The sequence below is a fragment of the Bombina bombina genome, chromosome 9, assembly GCF_027579735.1.
Source record: "Bombina bombina isolate aBomBom1 chromosome 9, aBomBom1.pri, whole genome shotgun sequence".
NCBI classification, from domain to species: Eukaryota; Metazoa; Chordata; class Amphibia; order Anura; family Bombinatoridae; genus Bombina; species Bombina bombina.
Genome location: NC_069507.1, coordinates 24,541,023 through 24,563,586, shown reverse-complemented (window position 1 = coordinate 24,563,586; position 22,564 = coordinate 24,541,023). Strand labels below are relative to the sequence as shown.

At 36.4% G+C, this 22,564-nt stretch overlaps 1 protein-coding gene across 2 annotated transcripts in view; it reads left to right on the top strand.

Annotated features, from left to right (window-relative positions):
- The window catches only part of NFKB2 (nuclear factor kappa B subunit 2), a 178,584-nt gene that overhangs the window by 134,256 nt on the left and 21,764 nt on the right, over positions 1–22,564 (top strand). For both annotated transcript variants that reach the window (XM_053691952.1, XM_053691953.1), the window contains exons 16-21: positions 855–1,024; positions 3,150–3,252; positions 3,687–3,934; positions 9,276–9,342; positions 13,240–13,412; positions 13,865–13,976. In XM_053691952.1, the coding sequence (XP_053547927.1) occupies positions 855–1,024; positions 3,150–3,252; positions 3,687–3,934; positions 9,276–9,342; positions 13,240–13,412; positions 13,865–13,976 (873 nt within the window). The remainder of the gene's footprint in view (positions 1–854; positions 1,025–3,149; positions 3,253–3,686; positions 3,935–9,275; positions 9,343–13,239; positions 13,413–13,864; positions 13,977–22,564) is intronic.

The following is a 22,564-nucleotide window of genomic DNA, read 5'->3' as shown; positions in this document are numbered from 1 at the left end:
CAGCTCTTTCATACATCTGTAGATCTATAGAGACTCTTCAGAATAGAATTAAAGGGATAGAAAGGTTAAAAATGAAATGTGTATTGGCACATTTCAGTGTGAAATATAATCATCTTTACAATATACTTCAATTAGCAAAACTGCTTCTAGTAAAGGTTAGTACTGTTTTTTCTGTGGCATACACACATATGCTGTGAGGCCCATGCACCAGTATTTAAACACTACACCTGGTGCACAGGGCTCACAGCATATGTGCGTATGCCACAGAAAAGCAGTAATAACTTTTATTAGAAGCATTTTTTATATATTGCAAAAATACTTCTATTTGAAACTAAAACTAACCCACGCACATTTCATTTTTGACCTTTTTATCCCTTTAATACTTTGTGTTCAATCAGTTGGATCTAGATATGAAGAATTAGAATCTGGATTATGCCCAAATAGTTTTGGCTTTGATTTAGACAAATTCTCAAAACCAATAGAAGTATTCCCACTAATTTACTGCATTCAGTAATCACCTGGCTGTTTTACAGATCATCAAAACAATAATAAACAGATTTCCATCTCTGTGTATGTTTAACACATGAAACACGAGAGGTACAAATGTCTGAAGATGCTTTGAGAAAATTTGTCAGGATATAGCTCAGTTAATTCCCTTTTTCCCTATTACCCTTCCGTATTGCTGTTTAATAAGCACAATTCAATATCTGTCTGTTTTTTGTTGTTGTTTTTTTTAATTGGAAACTTTTTTTGATAAATCTAAAAAGTAAAGTGTGCAGGAAAAACTGGAAGCTTAGTCCTGTGACATTGTCATTTATTGGGTGGGTGATTTCTATGTCTATCTTCCTATGCAGGTTTGTTCCCGGTTCACTGGGCAGTGAAAGGGAAGAATGAAAAGTGTATAGAGGTGCTTGTAAACGGAGGTGCCGATGTCAATGCCGCAGAAAGGAAGAGTGGGCGTTCCCCACTACACATTGCGGTGGAGATGGATAACCTAAATATGGCTACATTCCTGATCAAGAGGGTAAGGACACACTACTGTTGTCTATATGGTACAGCAGCAGACAGAGAGGAACTTATTAGCTCACTAGACAGACCTCACCTAAAAAACAGATCAGTCAACTGATACTTGTTAAAATTAGGTTTTTAAAAATAAAACATTCACATAACAGGGAAAACTTCAGGGTCATAATACCTGTACCTGGAGGAGACAATGGATGAGAGGAATCTTCACATACATCATGGGATTTATTAAAAAGCAGGAAGGTTTCATTACTAGATGTCGTGATTGATATTTGTATTGGAAATTGACGCGCTAGAGACATAACCAATTGACGCGCTAGAGACATAACCAATTGACGCGCTAGAGACATAACCAATTGACGCGCTAGAGACATAACCAATTGACACGCTAGAGACATAACCAATTGACACGCTAGAGACATAACCAATTGACGCGCTAGAGACATAACCAATTGACGCGCTAGAGACATAACCAATTGACGCGCTAGAGACATAACCAATTGACGCGCTAGAGACATAACCAATTGACGCGCTAGAGACATAACCAATTGACGCGCTAGAGACATAACCAATTGACGCGCTAGAGACATAACCAATTGACGCGTTAGAGACATAACCAATTGACGCGCTAGAGACATAACCAATTGACGCGCTAGAGACATAACCAATTGACTCGCTAGAGACATAACCAATTGACGCGCTAGAGACATAACCAATTGACGCGCTAGAGACATAGCCAATTGACGCGCTAGAGACATAGCCAATTGACGCGCTAGAGACATAACCAATTGACGCGCTAGAGACATAACCAATTGACGCGCTAGAGACATAACCAATTGGCGCGCTAGAGACATAACCAATTGACGCGCTAGAGACATAACCAATTGACGCGCTAGAGACATAACCAATTGACGCGCTAGAGACATAACCAATTGACTTGCTAGAGACATAACCAATTGACTCGCTAGAGACATAACCAATTGTCGCGCTAGAAACATAACCAATTGTCGTGCTAGAGACATAACCAATTGATGTGCTAGAGACATAACCAATTGTCGCGCTAGAAACATAACCAATTGTCGCGCTAGAGACATAACCAATTGACGCTAGAGACATAACCAATTGACGCGCTAGAGACATAACCAATTGACGCGCTAGAGACATAACCAATTGGCGCGCTAGAGACATAACCAATTGACGCGCTCGAGACATTACCAATTGACGTGCTAGAGACATTACCAATTGACGTGCTAGAGACATTACCAATTGACGTGCTAGAGACATTACCAATTGTCGCGCTAGAGACATAACCAATTGACGCGCTAGAGACATTACCAATTGACGCGTTAGGATATAAATATATTTGTTTGTAAGAATCATCTGGAAACAGGAAAATAAGGGGGCATCATACAGGCTAAACGGTTGATCTGTATAAATATATACAGTGGGTGTATATTTATTTTGTGTGTGCATTTATTTGTGTGGATAGATAGATCGTTAGATAGATAGATAAATAGATAGATGATAGAGTTTAAAAATTAAAAGGAATATGAAACCTTCAAATGTTATTTTGTGATTCAGACTGAGCATATCATAAGAAGTTTCCAGTCTACTTTTATTATCAAATTTGCTTCATTCCCATTATATTCTTGTTGAAGAGATACCTAGGTAGCATCTGGAGCACTATATGGCAGGAAATAATGCAAAGGGATAACATTCTTGCAAAACTGCTGCCATATAGTGCTCCAGACACCTGCACACTCCTGAGCATTTTTCAACAAAAGATACCAATAGAACGGAGAACATTTCATAATAGATGTAAATTAGAAACATTTTGGGTTCCATGTCCCTTTAAATAAAAGTATTTACTAATGATACAAATCATGAAAATCATTGTACAGTATTATTTTGATACTGAATGTAATTGCTAAATAAAATCATATATTGTACACACGTTTAAGCTAACAGAATGAGCTGTACAATGATTCTGATTCTGCAGCTGTAGTGACTACGCGTTTCCTGTGCACAGAAGTCATAGATGTGCAGTGATTGTCTCATTTTTTGTCATTGTAGTGACAACAGGTCAGATGACAACACATATAATGTAACTTTCTTTATCTCTTCAGCTGGGAGCTGACATCAATTTACGGACATTTGGGGGTAACACGCCGCTGCACCTGGCTGCAAGTTTAGGATCTCCTGTTCTCACCAAGATGCTTATCAGTGCTGGTACTTTTATCTTTACCTTTTATTGAGTTGTTCTTGTCTCTGTATAAAATAAATATGAAATCTGATTTATGCATTCACTTGGTGTTAAAACAAAATATATAGTTTGCTACAATTTTTGAGGTGTGGCCCCTGTCACACTATCACAGACTTTACATTCATGAGTGATGATTATGCTATAATCTAGTTAATGATATCAATGGAACAAATAATCAGCTGAGCCCTTGTTTTGTTTTTGTTGCATATTTTTGTTATAGAGTTATCCAATAATTATTTGTATTTTTAGTTGCTGTTTTTTAATATGTTTCTGTGTTTTCTGTCCTTTGAAACACAGAGGTTACTTTTTTTAATGAAAACAATTAGCTTTTGAATGTTAACTTGTTGGATGGCACAATTTTTGGCGCACGCTTAGCTCATACCTCATCTTCACCTACCAGGAGCTGATGTCTACTCTGAAAATGATGAGCCCATGAGAGTCTCAGCGCCTTATAAGAGACAAAGCACAGACAGCGATTCTGATGTGACAATGGACTCTGACGAGGAAGAGGACACCGATTCAGACACTAGTGTAGATATGGACTCTGAATCTGACCACAGTGGGGATGATATGGGCAGACGGACACACTGTACACTGAAGAGAAAGCACCCAGGACACACACCACTTGATTTAGCTAAAACCCAAAAGGTAAGAGAACTACAGAAACTGGTGATAAATGGGTTTTGTCCTGCACATCCACAGGGTGAGCAAGAGGGAAACGTGACCTCTTCTTCTGGGGTACATCTAGACTTTATCTGGTGATCTGCAGCAAAACAGCACATAACAAACCTTTATGCATCACAGAGGGGCATGAATAATCATAATGCCTTTTTCAATTGTCCCCCTCCCACCCCCAGTTATCATGTAAAAAACAGCAGTCAGCCAGATGTAGATGAATAAAAGGGTCTCTGGCTGTGCCTCAGTGTCAGACAACATTACATTTATACATTCACAAGATCACTACTGAAAACAAAATAAGGGGACCTTCTACATATGTCATTGTTATTTCATAAGGGCAGCTTTTTAACCCATTACATAACAGGCTGAGAGCAAAGACTCTGAAACTGTGTCTCATGGGGAAAGAAATATGTATGCTTCTTTCCAACGGTATACACACAGTATATGCTCTTATAGAATTGTACAAAAAACATGCCTGTTTACCTGAGATCACAATACAGCTTTGCATAGAACTGAATTACAGCCATATTTGGCAGCCAGCAGGTTAAATCCCTGTCATGCTTTTACCTAAGACACTGTTGCCGGTTAAACCTCATTTCATACACACCTGTTAGCACAAGTATTTAGAGGTTTTACTCCTTATCTGCTCCTTATATACATGTTTATTGGTGGATCTGCAGCTGTAATTTAAGTATTAAATGGTTAATACATTTGCAGTAGGAGATTCTTTCTAAATCATTTTACAATTTAAACAGCACATTTCTAGCTTTGCATCCACTGAATTAATTGATGTCTGTGCTCGAGCAGCTTGGCGCTTCTTCCCTTGAACCTGTCAGCTGCGTGACGCAGGTCTGTTTTATGCAATCTGCTGTTTGGATTGAAGAGAACAAGCTGGGAGATGGAAGGGCTATTTTATAGAATGTTCAAGGCTGTATCTAGCCTTATAAAGGCTACAGTAGTGTGAGGCTGATGCATAACAACATATATATACAGCAGATAGCTTACAATCTAGTCTTATAAAGGCTACAGTAGTGTGAGGCTGATGCATAACAACATATATACACAGCAGATAGCTTACAATCTAGTCTTATAAAGGCTACAGTAGTGTGAGGCTGATGCATAACAACATATATACACAGCAGATAGCTTACAATCTAGCCTTATAAAGGCTACAGTAGTGTGAGGCTGATGCATAACAACATATATACACAGCAGATAGCTTACAATCTAGTCTTATAAAGGCTACAGTAGTGTGAGACTGATGCATAACAACATATATACACAGCAGATAGCTTACAATCTAGTCTTATAAAGGCTACAGTAGTGGGAGGCTGATGCATAACAACATATATACACAGCAGATAGCTTACAATCTAGTCTTATAAAGGCTACAGTAGTGTGAGGCTGATGCATAACAACATATATACACAGCAGATAGCTTACAATCTAGTCTTATAAAGGCTACAGTAGTGTGAGGCTGATGCATAACAACATATATACACAGCAGATAGCTTACAATCTAATCTTATAAAGGCTACAGTAGTGTGAGGCTGATGCATAACAACATATATACACAGCATATAGCTTACAATCTAGTCTTATAAAGGCTACAGTAGTGGGAGGCTGATGCATAACAACATATATACACAGCAGATAGCTTACAATCTAGTCTTATAAAGGCTACAGTAGTGTGAGGCTGATGCATAACAACATATATACACAGCAGATAGCTTACAATCTAGTCTTATAAAGGCTACAGTAGTGTGAGGCTGATGCATAACAACATATATACACAGCAGATAGCTTACAATCTAGTCTTATAAAGGCTACAGTAGTGTGAGACTGATGCATAACAACATATATACACAGCAGTTAGCTTACAATCTAGTCTTATAAAGGCTACAGTAGTGTGAGGCTGATGCATAACAACATATATACACAGCAGATAGCTTACAATCTAATCTTATAAAGGCTACAGTAGTGTGAGGCTGATGCATAACAACATATATACACAGCAGATAGCTTACAATCTAGTCTTATAAAAGCTACAGTAGTGTGAGGCTGATGCATAACAACATATATACACAGCAGATAGCTTACAATCTAGTCTTATAAAAGCTACAGTAGTGTGAGGCTGATGCATAACAACATATATACACAGCAGATAGCTTACAATCTAGTCGTATAAAGGCTACAGTAGTGTGAGGCTGATGCATAACAACATATATATACAGCAGATAGCTTACAATCTAGTCTTATAAAGGCTACAGTAGTGTGAGGCTGATGCATAACAACATATACACACAGCAGATAGCTTACAATCTAATCTTATAAAGGCTACAGTATTGTGAGGCTGATGCATAACAACATATACACACAGCAGATAGCTTACAATCTAGTCTTATAAAGGCTACAGTAGTGTGAGGCTGATGCATAACAACATATATACACAGCAGATAGCTTACAATCTAGTCATATAAAGGCTACAGTAGTGTGAGGCTGATGCATAACAACATATATACACAGCAGATAGCTTACAATCTAGTCTTATAAAGGCTACAGTAGTGTGAGGCTGATGCATAACAACATATATACACAGCAGATAGCTTACAATCTAGTCTTATAAAGGCTACAGTAGTGTGAGACTGATGCATAACAACATATATACACAGCAGATAGCTTTTACAATGCCTTAACAACATATATACACAGCAGATAGCTTACAATCTAATCTTATAAAGGCTACAGTAGTGTGAGGCTGATGCATAACAACATATATACACAGCAGATAGCTTACAATCTAGTCTTATAAAGGCTACAGTAGTGTGAGGCTGATGCATAACAACATATATACACAGCAGATATAAATCTAGTCTTATAAAGGCTACAGTAGTGTGAGGCTGATGCATAACAACATATACACACAGCAGATAGCTTACAATCTAATCTTATAAAGGCTACAGTATTGTGAGGCTGATGCATAACAACATATATACACAGCAGATAGCTTACAATCTAATCTTATAAAGGCTACAGTAGTGTGAGGCTGATGCATAACAACATATACACACAGCAGATAGCTTACAATCTAATCTTATAAAGGCTACAGTAGTGTGAGGCTGATGCATAACAACATATATATACAGCAGATAGCTTACAATCTAGTCTTATAAAGGCTACAGTAGTGTGAGGCTGATGCATAACAACATATATACACAGCAGATAGCTTACAATCTAATCTTATAAAGGCTACAGTAGTGTGAGGCTGATGCATAACAACATATATACACAGCAGATAGCTTACAATCTAGTCTTATAAAGGCTACAGTAGTGTGAGGCTGATGCATAACAACATATATACACAGCAGATAGCTTACAATCTAGTCTTATAAAGGCTACAGTAGTGTGAGACTGATGCATAACAACATATATACACAGCAGATAGCTTTTACAATGCCTTAAAGGGATACTAACCCCACAATTTTTCCTTTAATGATTCAGATAGAGCATGCAATTTTAAGCAACTTTATAATTTACTCCTATTATCAATTTTTATTTGTTCTCATGTTATCTTGATTTGAAAAAGCAGTAATAAAAGGTTAGGAGCCGGCCCATGTTTAGTTCAGCACCTCAATAGCGCTTGCTGATTGGTTTGCTACATTTAGCTACAAATCAGCAAGTGCTACCCAGGTGCTGAACAAAAAATGGTCCGTCTCTAAAGCTTACAGTACTGCTTTTTCAAATCAAGATAGCATGAGAACAAAGAAAAATTGATAATAGGAGTAAATTAGAAAGGTGCTTAAAATCTCAGGCTCTATCTGAATTATAAAAGAAAAAATTGGGTTTAGTATCCCTTTAAAGAGACATGAAACATAAAGTCAAAATCATCAGGATTCAAACAGAACGTCGTTTTAAACAACTTTGCAAATTACTTCTATTACCAAATGTGCGTTGTTTTCTTGGTATCCTTTGTTGAAGAGTAAATCTACGTAGGCTGATAAGAGCTTAGAAGGGTGCATGTGTCTATAGCAGTCTATGGCAGCAGTGTTTGTAACTATGTATAGTATTACTATAAACATTGTTGCAAACACTGCTGCCACATGGCTAAAGATCTAAGCAGAATTGATAATAAAAGTATATCGGAGAGTTATTTAAAATGTCCATTTAAGTTCAATTTTGTCTTTGCTTTCTTGATTCAGATATAATGTACAACTTTATTTACAATTTACTTCTGTTAACAAACTCTTTTTCCCAATCTCCTTTGTTAAAACATAGATCTTTTTAATGGCAACCTGCTGAGGTAGTCTCTGGAGCGTTCACGTGTCTTGAGCAATTTATGTATAACATTATTACAAACATTGTTGTAAACATAGCTGTCATAGAGTGCTCAAGACACGTGCACACTCCTGAGCTCCCCTCAGTATGCTCTCATGGAAAGGAGATGAGTTTCAAGAAAGAAAAAGGTAAATTGGAATGGTTTAAAATGGGACACTCTGTCTGAGTCATTAATAGGATATTAAAGTAAAAATTAAACTTTTATGATTCGGATAGAGCAGCAGTTTTATAGACTTTCCATAGCGCTGCGGAATCTGTTGGCGCTCTACAAATAACCGATAATAATAATAATTAATTGTATGTGCAAGAGTTCACACTGTATATGTATATGCATTATGTGATTGTCTGATGGCTGTCACATGATACATTTAAATGCACACATTCTGGGGCACCAGCTCTTACTGAGCATGTGCAAGAGTTCACACTGTATATGTATATGCATTATGTGATTGTCTGATGGCTGTCACATGATACATTTAAATGCACACATTCTGGGGCACCAGCTCTTACTGAGCATGTGCAAGAGTTCACACTGTATATTATTATTATCGGTTATTTGTAAAGCGCCAACAGATTACGCAAGAGTTCGCACTAAGGGGCCTATCTATCAAGCTCTTATGAGCTGCTGGTGCAATGCTGAATACGGAGAGCGTATTGCTCTCCGCATTCAGCGATGTCTTGCGGACCTGATCCACACTGTTGGATCAGGTCCGCAAGACATTTGATAAATAGGCCCCTATATATGTATATGCATTATGTGATTGGCTGATGTTTAAATATTTTGGCACCATTGAATCTAAAATGATTTATTAATTGTAGTTTATTGTTTCATGGTTCATAGTCTCAGCAATCAGTGTCTTTACTTTTTAAAGTTTCAGCGAAGTTTAACTTTTTTTTATTTTTCAAATGAGAATCAAGACAGTTCATATATTTGATGCTAATTTAAACAGCACCTTGTGTCTTTATTTTCCCCCAGGTGCGGGAGATCTTGTGCAAGCACACACCTGGCAGCGTGGCACGGGCACCGGCAGCGCCAGAATCTGGTAATATCATGTGCTCCTTACAACAACTGATCAGTGATGTTAAAGACAATGTAAAACTAGACTTGTGCATTCAGATCCTTTGTTAGGATTCAATGCGTAAGTAAGCGCTATTTGTCTCTTTTTGAGCCAGTGGCTGCGACGTTGGGGGCGGCAGATTGGGGGTTAATATGTGTAGGTAGGTTGCGGCGGCATTGGGGGCGGCAGATTAGGGGTTAATAAATATAATGTAGGTGGCGGCGATGTTGGGGGCAGCAGATTAGGGGTTAATAAATATAATGTAGGTGGCGGCGATGTCCGGAACGGCAGATTAGGGTTTAATAAGTATAATGTAGGTATCGGCGATGTTGGGGGCGGCAGATTAGTGGTTAATAAGTGTAATATTAGGGGTGTTGTTACATGTTGTTACATTGTAGCTATCTTAGGGTTTATTTTTATTTTACAGGCAATTTTGTATTTATTTTAACAAGGTACAATAGTTATTAAATAGTTGTTAACTATTTAATAACTTCCTAGTTAAAATAAAGACAAATTTACCTGTAAAATAAAACCTAAACTAAGTTACACTAACACCTAACACTACACTATAATTAAATAAATTACCTAAACTAAATACAATTAATTACACTTTAAAAAAATTATCTAAAGTACGAAAAAAACCACTAAATTACAGAAAATAATAAAATAATTACAAGATTTTTAAACTAATTACACCTAATGTAATCCCCCTAACAAAATAAAAAAGCCCCCCCCCCAAAATAAAAAAAAACCCTACCCTACACTACACTAAATTACAAATAGCCCTTAAAAGGGCCTTTTGCGGGGCATTGCTCCAAAGTAATCAGCTCTTTTACCTGTAAAAAGAAATTACAAATACCCCCCCAACATTAAAACCCACCACCCACACAACCAACCCTACTCTAAAATCCACCCAATCCCCCCTTAAAATAACCTAACATTAACCCCTTGAAGATCACCCTACCATGAGACGTCTTCACCCAACTGGGCAGAAGTGGTCCTCCAGACTGGCAGAAGTCTTCATCCAAGCCGGGCAGAAGAGGTCCTCCAGACGGGCAGAAGTCTTCATCCAGACGGCATCTTCTATCTTCATCCATCCGGCACGGAGCGGCTCCATCTTCAAGACATCCGACGCGGAGCATCCTTCTCGGCCGACGACTAAAGACGAATGAAGGTTCCTTTAAGTGACGTCATCCAAGATGGTGTCCCTTCAATTCCGATTGGCTGATAGAATTCTATCAGCCAATCGGAATTAAGGTAGGAAAAATCCTATTGGCTGATTCAATCAGCCAATAGGATTGAAGTTCAATTCTATTGGCTGATCCTATCAGCCAATAGAATGCAAGCTCAATCCTATTGGCTGATTGGATCAGCCAATAGGATTGAACTTCAATCCTATTGGCTGATTGCATCAGCCAATAGAATTTTTCCTAACTTAATTCCGATTGGCTGATAGAATTCCATCAGCCAATTGGAATTGAAGGGACGCCATCATGGATGACGTCACTTAAAGGAACCTTCATTCCCAGCTAAAGGCCCTTTTAAAGGTCTATTTGTAATTTAGTGTAGGGTATGGCTTTTTTATTTTGGGGGTGATTAGAGTAGGTGTAATTAGTTTAAAAATCTTGTAATTATTTTATTATTTTCTGTAATTTAGTGTTATTTTTTTTTCGTACTTTAAATAATTTTTTTGAATTGTAATTAATTGTATTTAGTTTAGGTAATTAATTTAATTATAGTGTAGTGTTAGGTGTTAGTGTAACTTAGGTTAGGTTTTATTTTACAGGTAAATTTGTCTTTATTTTAACTGGGTAGTTATTAAATAGTTAATAACTATTTAATAACTATTGTACCTAGTTAAAATAAATACAAACTTGCCTGTAAAATAAAAATAAACCCTAAGATAGATACAATGTAACTATTAGTTATATTGTAGCTAGTTTAGGGTTTATTTTATAGGTAAGTATTTAGTTTTAAATAGGATTAATTTAGTTAATTGTAGTAATTTTATATAGATTTATTGTAATTATATTTAAGTTAGGGGGGTTAGGGTAAGACTTAGGTTTAGGGGTTAATACATTTAATATAGTGGTGGCAACTTTGGGGGCGGCAGATTAGGGGTTAATAAATGTAGGTAGGTGTTGGCGATGTTAGGGCCGGCAGATTAGGGGTTAATAATATTTAACTAGTGTTTGCGATGCGGGAGTGCGGCGGTTTAGGGGTTAATATGTTTATTATAGTGGCGGCGATGTCCGGTTCGGCAGATTAGGGTTTAAAAATGTTATTTTAGTGTTTGCGATGTGGGAGGGCCTCGGTTTAGGGGTCAATAGGTAGTTTATGGGTGTTACTTTTTAGCACTTTAGTTAAGAGTTTTATGCTACAGCGTTGTAGTGTAAAACTCTTAACTACTGACTTTAAAATGCGGTACCAGGCTTGACAGGAGAGGGTGTACCGCTCACTTTTTGGCAGACTCGTAATACAGGCGCTATGAAAGTCCCATTGAAAAAAGAGAATATGCAATTTATGTAAGTGGATTTGCTGTATTGCCAAGTCTGGCCAAAAAAGTTAGTGGTGAGCCTGTAACTTCAAGACTCGTAATACCAGCGGGCGTTAAAAAGCAGCGTTAGGACCTCTTAACGCTGCTTTTTAACCCTAACGCAAGACTCGTAATCTAGCCGTTTGTTTTTAAACATTCAGAAAAAGGTTTTAATGTTGAGAAATAATAAGACAGATCACTGTCATGCACTTCTTTTAGTTAAAGGAACATAAAGCACAAGTTTTTTTCTGTCATGATTTAGACAGAACATACCAATGTACTTCTATTATATCATTTTCTTTGCTTTCTTGTTATCATTTGTTGAAAAGCAGGGAGGTAAGTTCAGGAGTGTGCACGTGCGGCAGAAGTTTTGCTACAATGTTGTACATTAGCAAAAGCACTAGATGGCAGCACTATTTCCTGACAAGTGCACGTTATACCTATCTAGATATCTCTTCAACAAAGAAGCAAGATTTGATCATGCTTCTTCAACAAAGGATACCAAGAGAATGAAGCACATTAGCTAATAGAAGTAAATGGGAAAGCTGTTTAAAATTGTATTCTACATCTGAATCATGAAAGACAATATTTGAGTTTCATGTCCCTTTAAGTAAGGGGACATTAAAGCCATTTGTTTACATTTCTAGCAGTAATAGCTGCTTTGCTAAACTAAATGTTTGTATGATGTGCATATAGGGAACCACATAACTCTTTAGAGTTTTATACCTTATCTCCTCTGCTGTGACCAATCAGGGTCGGATCATGGAATGCGTTCCAGCCTCTCTGGGGGAGCAAAATCACTAAAAATGTCAGATTTAAATGATGAACTCTGTATAATTACATTTTGCATGAAAAATTAAATTGCGCTTAAAGAGACAGAGCAGCAATTTTAAGCAACTTTCTAATTTACTCCTAGTATCAATTTCTCTTCTTTGCTATCTTTATTTAAAAATCAGGAATGTAAAGCTTAGGAGCTGGCCCATTTTTGGTTCAGAACCTGGGTTATGCTTACTTATTGGTGGCTAAATGTAGCCACCAATAAGCAGGTACTATCCAGGGTGCTGAACTTAAAATGGGCTGGCTCCTAAGCTTTATATTCCTGCTTTTTAAATAAAGATTCCAAGAGAACGAAGAAAATTGATAATAGCAGTAAATTAGAAAGTTGCTTAAAATTGCTGCTGTATCTGAATCATTAAAGAGATAAATTGGGTTTAGTGTCCCTTTAATACCCCTTTATCAAGGACTAAAATCTGCAGTTTGCTACAGGAGTTGTTGTATTATATTTTTTTGCCGCGCACACCTGTTGGGAGTCTCTGATAATGACGCGTGGATTTTTTGAATTTCAGGTAATGTTCTGTCTTTGGAGACAAACACTGTGCGCCGACTGGAGCAAATACTAAACGATGGTCAAACTGGCGCGGACTGGACGGAGCTCGCTACACGACTGAGGCTTCAAAGTTTAGTTGATACCTACAGGAACACGCCCTCCCCCACGGAGCGCCTGCTGCACAGCTATGAAGTGAGTTGGCACTGTGGCCCATTTTGTAATATTTTAGCTTAAAGAGATATGAAACCCAAACATTTCTTTTGTGACTCAGACCGAGCATAACATTTACTTTCACCATAAAAATGTTATTCTGTGCTGAAGAGGTACCTAGGTAGCATCTGGTGCACTAATAGCAGGAAATAGTGCTGCCATATAGTGCTCTTGCAAAAAGATAACATTCGTGCAAAACTGCTGCCATATAATGATACAGACACATGCACGCCCATGAGCTTACATCCATGCTTTTCAACAAAAAATACCAAGAGAACGAAGACAAAATGATAATAGAAGTAAATTAGAAATTTGTTTAAAATGACTGCTCTATCTGAATCATGAAAGAAAAAAAAAAGGGTTCGATGTCCCTTTAAGATGTTGACAGATGAAGTTTGTTTTTTAACTGCTCCTGTTTTATATCAATATTGCAGCTTGCGGGAGGCAGTCTTAAAGAGCTTATTACAACACTAGAATCCATGGGACTGAATGAGGGTGTACAGCTCCTGTGCCAGTCTGAAACATACACCAAACTGCGGGCATCAGGTACTTGTAGCGTGGTATTATACAGTGATTCACGTGTTCTGTACTGATAAGGAACTATAAAAAAAACAGTTTTAATATCAGGGGTCAAGTCGGGCGGGAACGCATGGGAACAGAGTTCCTGCAGTATTTTTGCAGGGGGAACTAAAATGCTTCAGTAAACACTGCTGCTGCTGGTGGGAGGAACTGAAGCACATTCTGGTTAGAGGGATAGTGAGATCATCTAGTAATGGGCAGTAACACTTCCTACAATACACTAAATGCAAGCTTGTCAGCGGTCCTGCTCTGTGATCACCCCACACTGTGGAATACATAGTACTTACATTTCTGTGTGGCTTGATTGGGGTTATTTAGCTCCCCTCAGCAGAAAAAGGACAATTACACCTTAAGTGGGGGAAACGCTGTGATACAGGAGGAGTCTCAGGCCCAAAGGCAACCACTCAACCCTTCATTGGATTTAATTTGCTTTCATTAACCAAAGTGTATAGATTATATACTTATAATTACAGTGTGTATATATACATTTATATAAAACAATATTAATTGTGAGGGGGGTGAAAGTCTTGGTGAGTTCCCACACTTGACCCGTTTAATATTCTAGCATGGAATACATGACAATATCAGTAAATACATATTCTAATGTGTATTATCCCCTACACTTTGTAAAGTGAGCTAGAATAACAATATATTGTTTTTATGAATAAAGAATTTGTGCGCAGCCGGAGTGTATGTTATATAAGAGATACATTTCTACCGCAGCTTGGTGGAGCTCACTTTAACTGCAAAGCAATGCCAGACTCTCCTGGCTCTGTGTATGGCAGTGCCCAGTACAAAGCCAGCTATTGTCTTGGCATTATTTGTCACATTGTATCTTCGCTATGGAGAGTCAGCCAGATGACCTTCATTCTTTCTCTGTTTTCCTCCCACTTCCCCAGCTGCTCTCACTGGTCACATACAAAGCTCACAAGCACCTAGAGTTGCTTTTCTTTCATCAGAGACATTTATCATTTTAGCTGAGAGTTTCTGTATATTTGTAACAGCACATTAGGGTAGCATTTGCCAGTTTCTGTATATATGTAATAGCACATTAAGGTAGCATTTGCCAGTTTCTGTATATATGTAACAGCACATTAAGGTAGCATTTGCCAGTTTATGTATATATGTAACAGCACATTAAGGTAGCATTTACCAGTTTATGTATATATGTAACAGTACATTAAGGTAGCATTTACCAGTTTCTGTATATATGTAACAGCACATTAGGGTAGCATTTACCAGTTTCTGTATATATGTAACAGTACATTAGGGTAGCATTTGCCAGTTTCTGTATATATGTAACAGCACATTAGGGTAGCATTTGCCAGTTTCTGTATATATGTAACAGCACATTAAGGTAGCATTTACCAGTTTCTGTATATATGTAACAGCACATTAGGGTAGCATTTACCAGTTTCTGTATATATGTAACAGTACATTAGGGTAGCATTTGCCAGTTTCTGTATATATGTAACAGCACATTAGGGTAGCATTTACCAGTTTCTGTATATATGTAACAGCACATTAGGGTAGCATTTGCCAGTTTATGTATATATGTAACAGCACATTAGGGTAGCATTTGCCAGTTTATGTATATATGTAACAGCACATTAGGGTAGCATTTGCCAGTTTCTGTATATATGTAACAGCACATTAGGGTAGCATTTACCAGTTTCTGTATATATGTAACAGCACATTAGGGTAGCATTTACCAGTTTCTGTATATATGTAACAGCACATTAAGGTAGCATTTGCCAGTTTATGTATATATGTAACAGCACATTAAGGTAGCATTTGCCAGTTTCTGTATATATGTAACAGCACATTAGGGTAGCATTTACCAGTTTCTGTATATATGTAACAGCACATTAAGGTAGCATTTGCCAGTTTATGTATATATGTAACAGCACATTAAGGTAGCATGTACCAGTTTCTGTGTATATGTAACAGCACATTAAGGTAGCATGTACCAGTTTCTGTATATATGTAACAGCACATTAGGGTAGCATTTACCAGTTTCTGTGTATATGTAACAGCACATTAAGGTAGCATGTACCAGTTTCTGTATATATGTAACAGCACATTAGGGTAGCATTTACCAGTTTCTGTGTATATGTAACAGCACATTAAGGTAGCATTTACCAGTTTCTGTATATATGTAACAGCACATTAGGGTAGCATTTACCAGTTTATGTATATATGTAACAGCACATTAAGGTAGTATTTGCCAGTTTCTGTATATATGTAACAGTACATTAGGTAGCATTTACCAGTTTCTGTATATATGTAACAGCACATTAGGGTAGCATTTACCAGTTTATGTATATAGGTAACAGCACATTAGGGTAGCATTTACCAGTTTCTGTATATATGTAAAAGCACATTAGGGTAGCATTTACCAGTTTCTGTATATATGTAAAAGCACATTAGGGTAGCATTTACCAGTTTATGTATATATGTAACAGCACATTAGGGTAGCATTTGCCAGTTTCTGCATATATGTAACAGCACATTAAGGTAGCATTTACCAGTTTATGTATATATGTAACAGCACATTAGGGTAGCATTTGCCAGTTTCTGCATATATGTAACAGCACATTAAGGTAGCATTTGCCAGTTTCTGTATATATGTAACAGCACATTAAGGTAGCATTTGCCAGTTTCTGTATATATGTAACAGCACATTAAGGTAGCATTTGCCAGTTTCTGTATATATGTAAGAGTACATTAAGGTAGCATTTACCAGTTTCTGTGTATATGTAACAGTACATTAAGGTAGCATTTGCCAGTTTCTGTATATATGTAACAGCACATTAAGGTAGCATTTACCAGTTTCTGTATATATGTAACAGCACATTAAGGTAGCATTTACCAGTTTCTGTATATATGTAACAGCACATTAAGGTAGCATTTGCCAGTTTCTGTATATATGTAACAACACATTAAGGTAGCATTTACCAGTTTATGTATATATGTAACAGCACATTAAGGTAGCATTTACCAGTTTATGTATATATGTAACAGCACATTAAGGTAGCATTTGCCAGTTTCTGTATATATGTAACAGCACATTAGGGTAGCATTTGCCAGTTTATGTATATATGTAACAGCACATTAAGGTAGTATTTGCCAGTTTCTGTATATATGTAACAGCACATTAGGGTAGCATTTACCAGTTTATGTATATATGTAACAGCACATTAAGGTAGTATTTGCCAGTTTCTGTATATATGTAACAGCACATTAGGGTAGCATTTACCAGTTTATGTATATATGTAACAGCACATTAAGGTAGCATTTGCCAGTTTCTGTATATATGTAACAGCACATTAAGGTAGCATTTGCCAGTTTCTGTATATATGTAACAGCACATTAGGGTAGCATTTACCAGTTTCTGTATATATGTAACAGCACATTAAGGTAGCATTTACCAGTTTCTGTATATATGTAACAGCACATTAAGGTAGCATTTACCAGTTTCTGTATATATGTAACAGCACATTAAGGTAGCATTTACCAGTTTCTGTATATATGTAACAGCACATTAAGGTAGCATGTACCAGTTTCTGTATATATGTAACAGCACATTAAGGTAGCATTTGCCAGTTTCTGTATATATGTAACAGTACATTAAGGTAGCATTTGCCAGTTTCTGTATATATGTAACAGCACATTAAGGTAGCATTTGCCAGTTTCTGTATATATGTAACAGCACATTAAGGTAGCATGTACCAGTTTCTGTATATATGTAACAGCACATTAGGGTAGCATTTACCAGTTTCTGTGTATATGTAACAGCACATTAAGGTAGCATTTACCAGTTTCTGTATATATGTAACAGCACATTAAGGTAGCATTTGCCAGTTTCTGTATATATGTAACAGCACATTAAGGTAGCATTTGCCAGTTTCTGTATATATGTAACAGCACATTAGGGTAGCATTTACCAGTTTCTGTATATATGTAACAGCACATTAAGGTAGCATTTACCAGTTTCTGTGTATATGTAACAGTACATTAAGGTAGTATTTACCAGTTTCTGTATATATGTAACAGCACATTAAGGTAGCATTTACCAGTTTCTGTGTATATGTAACAGCACATTAGGGTAGCATTTACCAGTTTCTGTATATATGTAACAGCACATTAGGGTAGCATTTGCCAGTTTCTGTATATATGTAACAGCACATTAGGGTAGCATTTACCAGTTTATGTATATAGGTAACAGCACATTAAGGTAGCATTTACCAGTTTCTGTATATATGTAACAGCACATTAAGGTAGCATTTGCCAGTTTCTGCATATATGTAACAGCACATTAAGGTAGCATTTACCAGTTTCTGTATATATGTAACAGCACATTAAGGTAGCATTTGCCAGTTTCTGCATATATGTAACAGCACATTAAGGTAGCATTTACCAGTTTCTGTATATATGTAACAGCACATTAAGGTAGCATTTGCCAGTTTCTGTATATATGTAACAGCACATTAAGGTAGCATTTACCAGTTTCTGTATATATGTAACAGCACATTAGGGTAGCATTTACCAGTTTCTGTATATATGTAACAGCACATTAGGGTAGCATTTGCCAGTTTCTGTATATATGTAACAGCACATTAGGGTAGCATTTACCAGTTTATGTATATAGGTAACAGCACATTAAGGTAGCATTTACCAGTTTCTGTATATATGTAACAGCACATTAAGGTAGCATTTACCAGTTTCTGTATATATGTAACAGCACATTAAGGTAGCATTTACCAGTTTCTGTATATATGTAACAGCACATTAGGGTAGCATTTGCCAGTTTCTGTATATATGTAACAGTACATTAAGGTAGCATTTACCAGTTTCTGTATATATGTAACAGTACATTAAGGTAGCATTTACCAGTTTCTGTATATATGTAACAGTACATTAAGGTAGCATTTACCAGTTTCTGTATATATGTAACAGTACATTAAGGTAGCATTTGCCAGTTTCTGTGTATATGTAACAGTACATTAAGGTAGCATTTGCCAGTTTCTGTATATATGTAACAGTACATTAAGGTAGCATTTGCCAGTTTCTGTATATATGTAACAGTACATTAAGGTAGCATTTACCAGTTTCTGTGTATATGTAACAGTACATTAAGGTAGCATTTGCCAGTTTCTGTATATATGTAACAGTACATTAAGGTAGCATTTACCAGTTTCTGTATATATGTAAAAGCACATTAGGGTAGCATTTACCAGTTTATGTATATATGTAACAGCACATTAGGGTAGCATTTGCCAGTTTCTGCATATATGTAACAGCACATTAAGGTAGCATTTGCCAGTTTCTGTATATATGTAACAGCACATTAAGGTAGCATTTGCCAGTTTCTGTATATATGTAAGAGTACATTAAGGTAGCATTTACCAGTTTCTGTGTATATGTAACAGTACATTAAGGTAGCATTTGCCAGTTTCTGTATATATGTAACAGCACATTAAGGTAGCATTTACCAGTTTCTGTATATATGTAACAGCACATTAAGGTAGCATTTACCAGTTTCTGTATATATGTAACAGCACATTAAGGTAGCATTTGCCAGTTTCTGTATATATGTAACAACACATTAAGGTAGCATTTACCAGTTTATGTATATATGTAACAGCACATTAAGGTAGCATTTACCAGTTTATGTATATATGTAACAGCACATTAAGGTAGCATTTGCCAGTTTCTGTATATATGTAACAGCACATTAGGGTAGCATTTGCCAGTTTATGTATATATGTAACAGCACATTAAGGTAGTATTTGCCAGTTTCTGTATATATGTAACAGCACATTAGGGTAGCATTTACCAGTTTATGTATATATGTAACAGCACATTAAGGTAGTATTTGCCAGTTTCTGTATATATGTAACAGCACATTAGGGTAGCATTTACCAGTTTATGTATATATGTAACAGCACATTAAGGTAGCATTTGCCAGTTTCTGTATATATGTAACAGCACATTAAGGTAGCATTTGCCAGTTTCTGTATATATGTAACAGCACATTAGGGTAGCATTTACCAGTTTCTGTATATATGTAACAGCACATTAAGGTAGCATTTACCAGTTTCTGTATATATGTAACAGCACATTAAGGTAGCATTTACCAGTTTCTGTATATATGTAACAGCACATTAAGGTAGCATTTACCAGTTTCTGTATATATGTAACAGCACATTAAGGTAGCATGTACCAGTTTCTGTATATATGTAACAGCACATTAAGGTAGCATTTGCCAGTTTCTGTATATATGTAACAGTACATTAAGGTAGCATTTGCCAGTTTCTGTATATATGTAACAGCACATTAAGGTAGCATTTGCCAGTTTCTGTATATATGTAACAGCACATTAGGGTAGCATTTACCAGTTTCTGTATATATGTAACAGCACATTAAGGTAGCATTTACCAGTTTCTGTATATATGTAACAGCACATTAAGGTAGCATTTACCAGTTTCTGTATATATGTAACAGCACATTAAGGTAGCATTTGCCAGTTTCTGTATATATGTAACAGCACATTAGGGTAGCATTTACCAGTTTCTGTATATATGTAACAGCAACATTAAGGTAGCATTTGCCAGTTTCTGTATATATGTAACAGCACATTAAGGTAGCATTTGCCAGTTTCTGTATATATGTAACAGCACATTAAGGTAGCATTTGCCAGTTTATGTATATATGTAACAGCACATTAGGGTAGCATTTGCCAGTTTATGTATATTTGTAACAGCACATTAAGGTAGCATTTGCCAGTTTATGTATATATGTAACATCACATTAAGGTAGCATTTGCCAGTTTCTGTATATATGTAACAGCACATTAAGGTAGCATTTACCAGTTTATGTATATTTGTAACAGCACATTAAGGTAGCATTTGCCAGTTTATGTATATATGTAACAGCACATTAAGGTAGCATTTGCCAGTTTATGTATATATGTAACAGCACATTAAGGTTGCATTTACCAGTTTCTGTATATATGTAACAGCACATTAAGGTAGCATTTGCCAGTTTCTGTATATATGTAACAGCACATTAGGGTAGCATTTACCAGTTTCTGTATATATGTAACAGCACATTAGGGTAGCATTTGCCAGTTTCTGTATATATGTAACAGCACATTAAGGTAGCATTTGACAGTTTCTGTATATATGTAACAGTACATTAGGTAGCATTTGCCAGTTTCTGTATATTTGTAACAGCACATTAGGGTAGCATTTGCCAGTTTATGTATATATGTAACAGCACATTAAGGTAGCATTTACCAGTTTATGTGTATATGTAACAGCACATTAAGGTAGCATTTGCCAGTTTCTGTATATTTGTAACAGCACATTAAGGTAGCATTTGCCAGTTTATGTATATATGTAACAGCACATTAAGGTAGTATTTGCCAGTTTCTGTATATATGTAACAGCACATTAAGGTAGCATTTGCCAGTTTCTGTATATATGTAACAGCACATTAGGGTAGCATTTACCAGTTTCTGTATATATGTAACAGCACATTAAGGTAGCATTTGCCAGTTTCTGTATATATGTAACAGCACATTAAGGTAGCATTTGCCAGTTTCTGTATATATGTAACAGCACATTAGGGTAGCATTTACCACTTTCTGTATATATGTAACAGCACATTAAGGTAGCATTTACCAGTTTCTGTATATATGTAACAGCACATTAAGGTAGCATGTACCAGTTTCTGTATATATGTAACAGCACATTAAGGTAGCATTTGCCAGTTTCTGTATATATGTAACAGTACATTAAGGTAGCATTTGCCAGTTTCTGTATATATGTAACAGCACATTAAGGTAGCATTTGCCAGTTTCTGTATATATGTAACAGCACATTAAGGTAGCATTTGCCAGTTTCTGTATATATGTAACAGCACATTAGGGTAGCATTTACCAGTTTCTGTATATATGTAACAGCACATTAAGGTAGCATTTACCAGTTTCTGTATATATGTAACAGCACATTAAGGTAGCATTTACCAGTTTCTGTATATATGTAACAGCACATTAAGGTAGCATTTGCCAGTTTCTGTATATATGTAACAGCACATTAGGGTAGCATTTACCAGTTTCTGTATATATGTAACAGCAACATTAAGGTAGCATTTGCCAGTTTCTGTATATATGTAACAGCACATTAAGGTAGCATTTGCCAGTTTCTGTATATATGTAACAGCACATTAAGGTAGCATTTGCCAGTTTATGTATATATGTAACAGCACATTAGGGTAGCATTTGCCAGTTTATGTATATTTGTAACAGCACATTAAGGTAGCATTTGCCAGTTTATGTATATATGTAACATCACATTAAGGTAGCATTTGCCAGTTTCTGTATATATGTAACAGCACATTAAGGTAGCATTTACCAGTTTATGTATATTTGTAACAGCACATTAAGGTAGCATTTGCCAGTTTATGTATATATGTAACAGCACATTAAGGTAGCATTTGCCAGTTTATGTATATATGTAACAGCACATTAAGGTAGCATTTACCAGTTT